At 32.5% G+C, this 13,207-nt stretch overlaps 2 protein-coding genes across 3 annotated transcripts in view; one reads left to right on the top strand and one right to left on the bottom strand.

Moving 5' to 3' along the window:
• vsig8a (V-set and immunoglobulin domain containing 8a) overlaps positions 1-13,207 on the bottom strand; it is a 21,546-nt gene extending 8,339 nt beyond the window's left edge. Inside the window, 5 exon segments of one of the 2 annotated variants that reach the window (NM_001328510.2) lie at positions 4,684-4,888; positions 7,052-7,221; positions 10,628-10,719; positions 10,825-10,944; positions 13,139-13,207. In NM_001328510.2, the coding sequence (NP_001315439.2) occupies positions 4,684-4,888; positions 7,052-7,221; positions 10,628-10,719; positions 10,825-10,856 (499 nt within the window). In that variant the 5' untranslated portion in view covers positions 10,857-10,944; positions 13,139-13,207. 2 annotated transcript variants of the gene reach the window in all.
• si:ch211-127i16.2 overlaps positions 9,012-13,207 on the top strand; it is an 83,910-nt gene continuing 79,714 nt past the window's right edge. Inside the window, exon 1 of the mRNA XM_087270450.1 lies at positions 9,012-9,193. The gene's annotated coding sequence lies outside the window, so the exon portion shown is untranslated. The remainder of the gene's footprint in view (positions 9,194-13,207) is intronic.

Below are 13,207 nucleotides of genomic sequence, written 5' to 3'. Positions count from 1 at the left end.
CAGAGCTTAGAATAAAACATGTCGTCATTTTGAATGTATATGGTAATTTTACCATTACTTCTTACAGCATGATTTTTTAAGTCTCCATTAAATCAAACCACACTATGGAAGAAGCCATCTTGATTACATATTTGACATTTTACTTAGTCATAAATAAATTAGCAAATTGCTAAAAAGGAACGATACAGTCTAGATTCTTTAAAATACTTCCAAGAGTTTAACACACCAGTCAGTTATACTGGAGACCTTGAAGTTACATAAAAAAAAACATGTAATCAAAACAAGAACAAAACAAATGCTCCATGCAAATTTGCATAGCTACTATCCATCCTAAATAGTATTCAAAAATAGAATTATTATGTCCCAAACCATAGTATGTTGAAAATCCAAAGAAGCGTGCATACCGCTAATATTTTCCACAATGTGGTATATGCCGAAGCTTGCTAATAGGACTTTTAATTTGCCAGTAACCTGGGTTAAGCGCTTCCGGCGAATTGAATGCCAATGCAAAATCCGGTGCGTTTAAGGTCTGTTTTCTTTAAAAATCAGCGATCTCCACTAGCTGAGTGATACCCGATTTAAAGTGGGTCTCAGATTGTACAAGAAACAGTGCATTAAATTACATTTCCGCCGCCATATCTTTATAATATGAGCATTTATTTTACCCCTGTATATTCAATGGAGCTTCTGCGTTAGCCTGCCGATCCTGCCGATTCTGAGTAAACAGCTTTTTGTCTCGTTTTACGCTTGAGCAACTAAATAAATGCTAAAGTTTATTTAACTGAATGTATTTTAATGACATTACAACATCGATGCTGTATAAGGAACCGTATAAAATGGAAAAAAGTTCACAATAACAGGTCACCGGAAGTGTATCAGCATGGGAACAGCACTAGCTCGGCATATACCCTATACATTGCATGTTGGACGTGAATTTTATTAGAACTACAAACTCAGGTAAAAAAGTGTAAACAAACTACAAACATGGCAGACACGCAAGACTAACCGTCAGGTACAGAGACTTCAGTAAAGCTGTGAATTACTTAATCAATATGTAGCCAACAGGAAAATATTTAAACCATGTTTTCCATGTTACGTTTCATGTGCAACAGCAATGTGAACTAAGGATCAAGATATTTGGACATTAACGTCTGAATACATAATTACCCAAAGACCTGAGGAGATTCTCTGCATGAAAGAATTGCAAATGGCAGATTATCCTGCTGCTGCTTCTCCAGTAAGGAGAGTAATTAAATATGAAAGAAATGTGGAAGATGTGTTGAGATGATCGATATGTAACATAACTAAGCAACATAAAAATCTGTTATCTGTCCCAAAGCTTGCATAATCCTCTGTTACACACTTCAAAGTATATAGCTTACCTTTCCTTCCCAAAAAACGACTTACTTTTAATTCATAGTATACATGTTTACATGTGAGTGAATGGTGAGTGGCCAATAAAGTGGCTTGACCAATAAAAGCTGCTGTGCATTCCAGTCTGAAGATCTTATGTGAGACTAATTTATTAATACTGCTGGATCACAGCTCTGCATTTGACATGACTTGACTTTGCTATTGGGTTGAAAGGATCTTTTTTAGGCAACGTGGTGGCGCAGTCGCCTCACAGCAAAAAGGTTGCTGGTTCGAGCCTCGGCTTGAGGCGTTTCTGTGTGGGTTTGCATGTTCTCCCCGCGTTCGTGTGGGTTTCCTCCGGGCGCTTTGGTTTCCCCCACAAGTCCAAAGAAATACGGTACAGATGAATTGGGTAGGCTAAATTGTCCGTAGTATGTGAGTGTGTATGAATGTTTCCCAGGGATAAGGATATACGATGCGTAAAACATATGCTGGATAAATTGGCCGTTCATTCCGCTGTGGCAACCCAAGATTAATAAAAGGACAAAAAGAAAAATGTATGAATGAATGGATCTCTTTTAGTGTATATTTACACAACAAAATTAACAATTTACTGAGTGACTACTTACATCTCATACTGTATCTTAAGCAGCACAACTATAATCTTGGGCAGTCCTATAGTCCACCTTTGTTGTCTTGGTTGCCAAGTTGTCAAATAGATTAACATATAATATGCATTTGCATAATGTTACCATTTTCACTAAATATTTGTTTGTTTGTTTGTTTACATGGAGATGATAATTTTGAGATGAAACTATTTTAGCCTCCCAAAACTCTTCCCAAAAATTGTAATTTAACTGAACAGCCAACAGACAAAAAGAGTATATCTGATAAACCGTTTTGACTCATCTGTTTTCTCTGCTGCTCACCGGGGTTGCGGGGTTGGTTTCCATTTTTAAATATATATTTGAATATTTATCAAATGTAATGTGTCCTCTGGTGGTTATCCAGATGACATTGCATGCTCTGTTAATGAGACGTGCATTTGTTGGCTTGTTTAGAGGATTATTAAATTGTGGAAGTCTGCTATTTTGATTTTTACATTTAAATTATAACAAAAGCAAGATGCCTGACTCCTCATCCTTAATTACATCACCTTGAAACTTAAAAAAAAATAACCTTAACCTAACTCAAGAATCTGTGTGCATTGCTACAGATTTGAATCCTGGCAAGTAAACTGGTAGATCTTGTGTTTTCTATCTCCATCTGCTGATCAAAGTTAAGCCTTTCCTTTTTTCTCAAACCTTTAAATAGGACATTTCTGCCACTTTTTGTATTCTGATTTAAATACCATTACCCTAGGTTAACTCCAGCATTTCAAAATGTTTTATTTTTAATGTTTTGTTGTTTTGTTTGTTTTATGATGCATTGTAAAGCACATTCATATCCTTTGATTTTAACCAATTGGTAACATAATTTCTTCGTCCCAGCTTTAATTAGCACAGAGACAGCCAGTGTCCTGAAAAGCGTAACTGAAATTTAAGCTTTTCAAAGCTGTTTGAGCACAAGCAACATTTTGGAACAATTATAATAGGCTGCCGAAGTAGATTGGAATGGTCTTAGATGTTCAAAATAGCTGTCAAGAGACGTTGCAAAAAGGACCACAGAGTAAACAGACATTTCTTAAATAGAAACCGTAAAAATAAACAACCATCCAATCAATTCCCAATTGACAAAATCAAGTTCGCACTATTTTTTGCTCACAAAGCCATTTCATTTTTGGAAATACATGGCTACAGGATTGGAACGATTATCAGAAATCTTCATTCATGCCATACTTTAATCAACAGAGCTGTGTTTTGATAGGATTTTAACACATTGGTTTGTTTGTTGTTGTCTTGCTTTAGCTAACCAACACATCTGCTAAAGTTAAGTAGGAGGAAAAATTCACCCCACTGGCTTTACTCCACTTTTATGAGTTGATGTTAAAATCCTTTTATTTGCTTACAAGTGTTTGAATAATCTTGCATATCTCATCTCTCTGATGTTTTAGTTTTACATAATCCCTTTAGAGCTTTCAGATCAAGGACACGAATACTTTTCTCTGTTCTTCTGTACAAAGTGGACACGGTGTCTTTGCTGTATATACTGCAAGACCCTACATTTTGGAACAGCCTGCCATTTATGATTAAATCTATACTAGTTTATACTAGTTTTCATCTTACTTCTTTACACTTCAACATTTATTCTATAAATTACAATCTTGAACAATTTGACAAAATTTGGAAACCTTTTATCTGTTAAAAACTCTTATAATAATGCATTGTTTCTGTAATGTTTTATGCTTTGTCATCATAATCTGTTGTTAAAACAGGTCTTTGAAACAAGTTTGCTTGTTATGTGGGAGTTTTTTATTTACTATTATGATTTTCATATTTTATATTAAATATCATATTATCATATAATTCATATTATCTTTAATAAAACTTATTTGACAAAAAAGATACTAGCTCTTATTTATAGCATACTGCCATTTATTCATTAGATATTAGTCCTTTTTAGATATAAGTTATTACTTGTTAGCTGTTAGTTCCTTAATAGATAATACTTATCATTAGATACTACTACTTACTTCAGTATATAGTGTCAAGTAACTAATCTGTTTGCCATAAAATAAATACTCTTAGTATTAGGGTAACACTTTAGTAACCGATTCTCACTGTTAACTGGTGGCTTATTACCTGCCTAAATTAAGATATTCTCTGTTTAGTACTTATAAAGTTCATATTCTGCATTATATTATTCTACATCCCTAATACCAACACCTAAAGCCAACTTAATAACTATTGATAAGCAACAGCACACGAGAAGGACGTGTAAACGGCCCAAATTATAAGCAAACGTGGCCCATTATTGTATTTGAGACTGTCAAAAATGTTCACAGCAGCTTCTAATGGATTAAGTGGATGTAGCCCAGAACATGTAATGGTTACCAAAAGTTTAGCCCTGGGCACAAATCCGCAATAAGTCTGGGTTGTTTTCCTTTTATTTTGCTATTCTGTTATTCTCTTTTATGTTGTTTGTTTAATGTTTTATGATGTACTATAAAATGTGAATAAATAGTACAAAAAGAGTTTGACATTGACTTTGGCCCAATCACCAGTTGGAAGGTGACTGTCATTTTAAACAAACACAACAATGTTTTGATAGTTCTGATCCACATTAGTTTACTTAACGCTATCTTTTTTATATTTAACTGGCATAGGAAAAACAATTCCCCTTTTGAAAATACATAAATATCCAGTAAAGTCTTGAAAAAAGTGACATTACCCATCACAACTAGTGATATTTTGCGGCTGTCGACCCCTGGTGCCTTTTTGACCTTGCACTGATATGTTCCAGCATGACTGTTAGTCAGAGAGGCTATAGACAGAGACGCATCTCCTTGACCAGGATCTGGAGCAGTGAAGTCCAGACCTTTCATCAAAGCAGGGTCGCCATAAGTATATCGCCTTCCTCCTGTGTATGATATGATCTAATGGACAACATATTACAAGATCGGTTAGCTGAAACCCAACATTTAAACACAAAACACTGTCACTGTAATTTAAGTTTTACTTGACATGCTATTTTGACTAGTATCCAATAAATGCTTACAATTATCTAATAATCAGTACTAGTCCCAATTAAAATAACTACTAGTGTCTAATGAGTAAGTTCCATTATTCCACAGTCTGATTCTTGATTCTGATTGGCTAGAAAGGTGTGCAATAAAATAGTTAATCGCACAGGTAGTTCCAGTATAGTTTTGATCACACTCAAGTATTAGTATTAACTACAGTAAAGTTGCCCGAGACTTAATTTCTCTGTAATCTCGAAGATTCTGATGTGTTCACTTAAAAAAAAAAAAAAAAAAAAGATGTTAATCAATTTAATTTAATCAAACCCACAAAATATGGTCAAAAAACCTTGTGAAGAGGTGACTAACACATGTTACAGTACAATTAGCTAATCCAAACAGACCCTTTTCACAAGACGGTGATGACGTGTTTCAACGGTCAGCCGAATCTTAACTTTTAATATTTAGAATCTTAAAAAAAAATAGAAAATGTGTGTAGAGTACATTTATGAAGCTATACTTTAATATAATCTTTTCTTTAAACTACAAACATAGTTAATGATTATGTGAAATCTTTTCAATGCAGAATTTACAGGCAGGTCAGTAAATCTAATATTGCTGATACTGCCATTATCATTCTCACACAATATTTTGGAAGTCGTGAGAACACTATCGTGGAGTATTTCTTTTGGTGTTGAATGCATAAAAAAGAGTGCTTATACACTGGAGCCAATGAGGATCAACCACATATGCTCAAAAATATTTGCTGAGAGGTAGCTAACACATGTTACTATGAGCTATTAGATATGCCCGTGTCATTTACATGAGTAAACATGATCTCTCTTGTGCTAGCGGTCTCTCTGATACTGCATGAGGTTGATTCAAAGCAGGGAGCTCTAACATGTCAGAACTGATAAAAATTAGATGACTACGGAATAAGAGGGATACTCAACAGTTTGCTAAGTGTTAATGACAATGACAATTTTATTTATATAGCACAATTTTTTAAACTTTTGTTGGCCAAAGTGCTTTCCAACAAATCAGAAACAAAAATGAGACAGAAAACCACAAACAGACTAATGATCTTACCTCATTACAGCAAAATTAATAAAAATGGTTAAAAAAAAAATGTGTCTGGTGTGACTCCGCAACGCGCATTTAAAATCCTTTAACACTCTGCAAATTATCTCTTACATATCTAATGATAATAGTAATGAAGAAGTACTAGACTGTAAAAAATATGATCAGTTAGTCCTGATAGCATATGTGTTTAGGTCACTGTAACACTATCAAGGTTAATCATCTTTTAACTTAATTTTATAAGTAACACAAAGTGTTTTAAATCAGTTTAACTTAATATAAGTCCAATGGACTTATAAGGTTAATTTGATTCAGTTTAAAAAATAAGGCAACTAGGATTTTTACAGCGCATATTATCTTTTACGAAAGAATAAACAGCCAAAAAAACAGCAATTGCAAAAATACACCAGCCTTCTGCCATTCATTTTATAGATTTGAATACACTACTTTAAGTCTGACATCAGTTTCTGTGTTCAAATGCTCTATCAGATGCTAAAAGTTAACCCCTAACGGTATTAATATATCCTTACAGTGTGCTGTTTTACTATTGAAAATCATGAATCATGATGTTTATGCTCAATCTTGAATGGTCAGACATTGAACAATCTTAAACTGCTCAAACATATGGTGACTAACACAATAGTATCTGGATGCAGACTTGGATTTGCAAGCTGAGACTGCATATCTCAGACTTGCAATTTCAGACACAATGCACTCAGTGGAGCTGGTGACATCAGTGTGAGAGTTGGGGTTTAGTGGGGCATTCAGAAGCATTGCATGCAGCTCATCTTGCAACTACTAAGATGCAGCAAGTCCAGAAACATTGGTTTACACTATGGTTTTGTAAATATCTGCTTTAATGTGCGGTGTGATTAAGCAGTGATCATAAACGGCTATTGAGATAGATCTTCCTCAATTTAAATGAGTGGAGCCTTGGATCCAGTAGCATACATTTTTCATACGTTATCACATCAAAAACTGACAGGCTGCTTTACGCACCATCTGGTCTTTTTTGGTGGTGTCTGGGCTGATGACTGACCACTCAATGTCAAGCTCTCCTGTGTCTGCTGGACCAGACGTGTAGGTGCAGTCTAGTGTAACAGATTCTCCTTGAGCCATTTGCATCGTCTGCGGGCCACTGGAGGTCACTTTCATCGCCACTGCCACGTCTGCCAAAAAATTCAGATATTAACAGTTCTAAAGAGCTCTTCAGTCAGAAAAGAAAACACAGAGGTTAATAGATATCTGTTTCTGTATATTTGCATTTGTAGAATTTGCAATTGTAAAATTTCTTTTGTGTGTGTGTGAATAAATGAGTATAATAAGGCTGTGGTTATATAAAACTGTTTAGTAATATATTACACTATGAAATACATTTCTGCCACAGTTTTGTTTTCATGCTTTTTGGTAAGATACAATTATGCCATAAAAAAAAAAAAAAACTAAATTTATAAATTAAGGAGTACTGATATTAAGAGGAAACAAGTATGACAAAGAAAAATGTGAAGACAAAGACTGAAATAATTAGCTAAAAAGTGAAAATTATTAGATATTATAACAGAAAGTTTACATTTATGAAATATTACTTTATAATTATGACTTTGTTATGAGATATTAAATAATAATTGAATAAAAGCAATGGCCATTTAATACACACAACCACATCTCAAATATTTTAATATATTTACAAAATGGCTATAAAATAACCTCACATAATAATAATACTTGAAGTCCTGATGTAAACGATTCTTAGTAACACTGTTATTCCAAAACTCAAATTATAAATACTTTATGTTGTACTTTAACCACAGGCTATATTTGACCAAATCAAGTGTAGAGTGTATACTGTATGTAATGTACATGCATGTTTATGTGTATTTATTATTTGAACACTAAAATTTGTCTATGTATTTTTGTGGTTTCATTATATATACAGTTGAAATCAGAATTACTAACCTCCCTGTAACCCTAATAACTAATTTATTTTAACTGTTTCCTTTTATCTTTGCCATGATGACAGTACATAATATTTTACTAGATATTTTATAAGACACCTCTATACAGCTTAAAGTGACATTTAAATGCTTAACTAGGTTAATTAGGTTAACTAGGCAGGTTAGGGTAATTAGGCAAGTTATTGTATTGTTCTGTAGACTATCTGAAAAAAATTAGCTTAAAGGGGTAAAGTAAAATTAAAAAAAAAAAATTAACTGCTTTTATTTTAGCCGAAATAAAACAAATAAGACTTTCGCCAGAAAAAAAGAATAAAAACAGTCGGACTTTCTGTGAAAATTTCCTTGCTCTGTTCATTTGGGAAATATTTAGAAAAGAAAAAAAATTCTAAAGGGGGTTATTAATAATAATAATTATATATATATATATATATATATATATATATATATATATATATATATATATATATATATATATATATATATATATATATATTGAATCTGATTGGCTGATAGCCATGCAATATTTTGCCAGTAACATCACAAAAAGGCCTCTTCACATCAGTCTATTACTCTGGCCACATACAGTTTGACAAATATTACTGTTGTTAGACAGCAAAATGTACTTTTGAGGCTTTTTTAGTCGAGAATGTAGTTGTTCAGAATGCAACTATGCACTTTAGTTGTAAGAATAGTGCCTATTTTTAAATATTTACAATTTCTGAGAGCTCGTCGGCGGCGGTTGACTTTAGCAGGTCACACACCAGAAGCGCCACTCGGTGCCGCGACACGACGCGCACATGACAGTTTAAAGTATCACACACCAGACGCTCACATTCGAATGATATTTAACATGAAACTAATCAGATGGCGCTCTGTGGCCCGGCTGAAAAATGAACTGCGCCGGTGTGTGTATCGTGATAGAAACCTATGTTTAGAATTCCAAAATGCATGGCGCTGCGTGGCGCTGTGGGGCGCCGTCGAGCGGCGCTTCTGGTGTGTGACCTGCTTTTGTCTATCCACAAGATGGCGCCAGAACCGCATAATAAGCCCTTGCTCAGTGTGTTCTCTTGAGCGCGAATTAAAAAGGTGAAAAACAGAAGCCTCGTGGTTTTAAGGTGGATTGGATAGTCAATAAGAAGCTGGATTCAGCCTTGTCCCTCCTTATCGCAAACACAACAGCAGTCTGGTGAGAACTCCTGTAGACGGATGGCATTTTATGTCAAGTTTAGCCTTATAAATTTAAAATGTAAGCAAAATTTGCTGTTTTGTCTTCACCTTAAGGGGGTCACACACCAAAAGCACCGCTTCACATTACGCTACAGAGAATCCTTCAAATACTAGCTCTAAAGTGACATTGGTGAATTAGTAACGGCTTTTTCTGTTCTGACGTCAGCTGCAGATGTGTATGAATGGCGGAAGAAAGTAGTTCTTAATACATAAGGGTTTTAGACTCTTTACGTTTGATTTTCTTTTTTCTTCATCATTATACAATGACTTGCCTAATTACCCGACCTGCCTAGTTAACATAATTAACCTAGTTAAGCATTTAAATGTCACTTTAAGCTGTATAGAAGTGTCAACAATATCTAATAAAATATTATTTACTGTCATCATGGCAAAGATAAAATAAATCATGTATTAGAAATGAGTTATTAAAACTATCATGTTTAGAAATGTGTTGCAAAATATCTCTCTGTTAAACAGAAAACGGGGCTAATAATTCAGGGAGGCTAATAATTCTGACTTCAACTGTATGTATGTATGTATATATATATATATATATATATATATATATATATATATATATATATATATATATATATATATATACATACATATTTTTTCTTCCATATAGTTTGTTTCCTTTTTTCTCCCCTTTATTAATGCGGAATTAATGGTGATTGTTGAGTTGACCTTATTTAATATATTATTTTAGTATTGTTTAGATATTCTAATGAATCAAGAGATTGTAGCCTTCAAAAAAAAAAACTCCAGGCAACTGATCACTGTTACCCTGATGAAGGCAGCTCTCTGCCAAAACACGTAGGTTTTTTTTAAAGATTTGCCATGTGAATAAAAGCTTTTTAATACTTTTTCCACATTTTCCGGGTGCCCTCAGACTGATTTTTGCTGTTTATTTTGAAAATGCTAACTCTTTCATTTTTCAGAATACAGACATCTTCATTAAGTCATTAAATTAATTAAGACGAAACAAAACTTGTCTTCAACTGTGAAATTGAATCTTAAAGCCAGGCTGAGATGACATAAACTCTTATCATCGGAAAGACTGTTTTTTCTAGGTCATTCAGCTTTTATTTCAACAGCATGTTGTCCAGATGAGTATTTCAATTAGCCTGTAATTCCAAAATCCCTCATTTTCCTTGCTTTCATGGACTCATGAATGATTCACAAGCCCTTAAATTGAAACTCTCCAAATGACTAATAACTGGATTTAGATTCAACAAATCCCATCATATACAGAGCGTACATCCATGACTTGGATGAAGGAAAAAGTTTCAGGAATAATTGAGGAAACTTTAGCAGAATGTGCAGCGTAAACCTGGCTTATCTAAAAAAGTTTCAAAGTACATCAAGGTTTATTTTTTACTAAGAAACTTACTTGCTTTGAGAAACAGGATGAACACAGTCAATATCATAAATGAGGACGACGGGGACAAACTTGTTCGTGTAACGCAAGGCCATTTTCGACATCTGTGAAAGATGAAAGTAAAGAGAGAAAAGGAGTGCGACTGAAAGTGACTGTGAGGAAGATAATGAGCGTGTCTTGCTGAGGACCATATTTTGAACTTTCAGTACCTTTTGTTGCAGCAGCGATTTTGTACATTCATGTTTGGACAGGGCTTTTTGTGCCACTTTCTCCCATTCAGCAGATTGAAGTCTTGAAGAAACACGCTTAAGCCTGGAAATGAAAAGAGACTGAAAAAAGGACAGACATGTTATTTTTGATTCCTTTGAATGCTTCTTTTTTGATTCACGATTAAAGTAATACTTAATAAATAAATAGTTGAAAATGTTTTTATTTAATGCTTCAATAGTGATATACAGTTGAAGTCAGAATTATTAGCCCTCCTAAATTATTAGCCCCCCTGTTTATTTTTCCCCAATTTCTGTTTAATGGAGAGATTTTTTTCAACACCTTTCTAAACATAATAGTTTTAATAACTCGTTTCTAATAAATTATTTATTTTATCTTTGCCATAACGACAGTAAATAATATTTTACTAGATATTTTTCAAGACACTTCTATACAGCTTAAAGTGACATTTAAAGACTTAACTAGGTTAATTAGGTTAACTAGGCAGGTTAGGGTAATTAGGCAAGTCATTGTATAAAAGTGATTTGTTCTGTTATCAAGAAAACTTTTAGCTTAAAGGGGCTAATAATTTTGTCCCTAAAATGGTGTTTAAGAAATTAAAAACTGCTTTTATTCTAGCCAAAATAAAACAAATAAGCCTTTCTCCAGAAGAAATCAGACATGCTTTGAAAATTTCTTTGATCTGTTAAACATCATTTGGAAAATATTTAAAAACGAAAAAAGAAATTGGAATGGATATATTCAAATATACATGAATGGATATACATTACATTTTTAGGTTATTTTTAATTTTGTTTAGTAAATTAAGTAGAATGTTAAAATAAATGTATTAAATGATTAGTTTAAATGGTTTAAATGAGTTAAAAGAAAATAAATTTAAAGGTATACTAACTGTATAAGTTGAAGTCAGAATTATAAGCCCCCCTTTAATTTTTTTTTCTTTTTTAAATATTTCTCAAATGATGTTTAACAGAGCAAGAAATTTTGCACTGATAATATTTTTACTTTGGAGAAAGTCTTATTTGTTTTATTTAGGCTAGAATAAAAGCAGTTTTTAATTTTTTTAAAACACCATTTTAAGGTCAACATTTTATCCCTTTATTTTTACAGTGCTCAGCATATACAAGTACACCACTCACAGCCAAATCTGGAGCTAATATAACAAAATAACTCATGATGATGGTAAAAAAACTAGTGCACCCAAACATATTATTACTCTATATTTTATAACATATAGAAAAATCTTAAATACAAATTAAAAAAAAAAGAGGACAAATTTTGTAGGTTGCAATTTTTTATTTATTTTTTATTTTTTGCAATATTTAGCAAAAATTTAATTGTAAAATCCTTATTTTTTTAAATATGTTTGGTGACTAAAATATTATTTTAATAAATATATATGTTAATAAATATATTTAGTTTAAATGCACCATACATTGCCTATATTTACTAAGAAATTGGTTAAAATATTAATTTTCAAAATGCATTGTTCTCAATTATTCATTCATTGATTCATAACTAAGAGAAAAAAAGAGTAAAGCAAGTAAAGAAAGTGATTAAATAATAAGTTCTAATTAAAATGTAAAAAGTGAAAATTAAGCAGTAAAAGTAAAGATTATTAGAAAAGCCTTGGTTTTGATTAAAATGATATTAGATAGAAATTACCCCAAAATAATATTAGTAAATATTAATATTTCATGTTTAAAAAAATTCTTATAAAATAAGTCTAAAATTATATATAATTAATTTTCACATAAAAAGTCAAAATATTTATGAAATATGAAATAAAACAATAAGTGTTAATATTATCTTTTTAACATTATTATATAATACTATTAGATTTTGACTTTGATTTTAACTGAATCTCACCATTAATCCTTTTGATTTTGACATCTTCAGTCACAGTTATGCCTGACTAAAACCACAATTTGTCCCCATAAAAATATAACAACTAAATACCCCACTAAAAAGTAAAAAAAAATACCCAATTTCCTTCTCAATCACAAAGCAAAATGTCTACTGCCTCACTGTGAGAGATAAACACATTTGAGTTGTTTTTCTTTCAGTAACACACTCAATTCTTCCTCCTACGCTATTTTAAAAGCCTGCAACCTCATTGTTCAACAAAATCTATCCAGCCCCATGTTTATACAACACACCAAGAAACATTTTTGCAGCTTTTTATGCTGATCGACCGGAACAACTGGTTCCTCTATGTGAATGTTTATCTGTGCTAGAAAATAGGCCATAAAAACAGAGATAAAATACAATATAACAATATAAATAGAAACTTACAGATGGAGGGCCCGTTCATCTCTTAGGTTTAGTCTTCACCATCTGAATGGCTTCACTGTGAGACAACAA

Source organism: Danio rerio, chromosome 10 (assembly GCF_052040795.2).
Source record: "Danio rerio strain M-AB ecotype USA chromosome 10, GRCz13ab, whole genome shotgun sequence".
Taxonomy (NCBI): Eukaryota; Metazoa; Chordata; class Actinopteri; order Cypriniformes; family Danionidae; genus Danio; species Danio rerio.
This window is presented reverse-complemented; position numbering and strand designations above follow the sequence as displayed.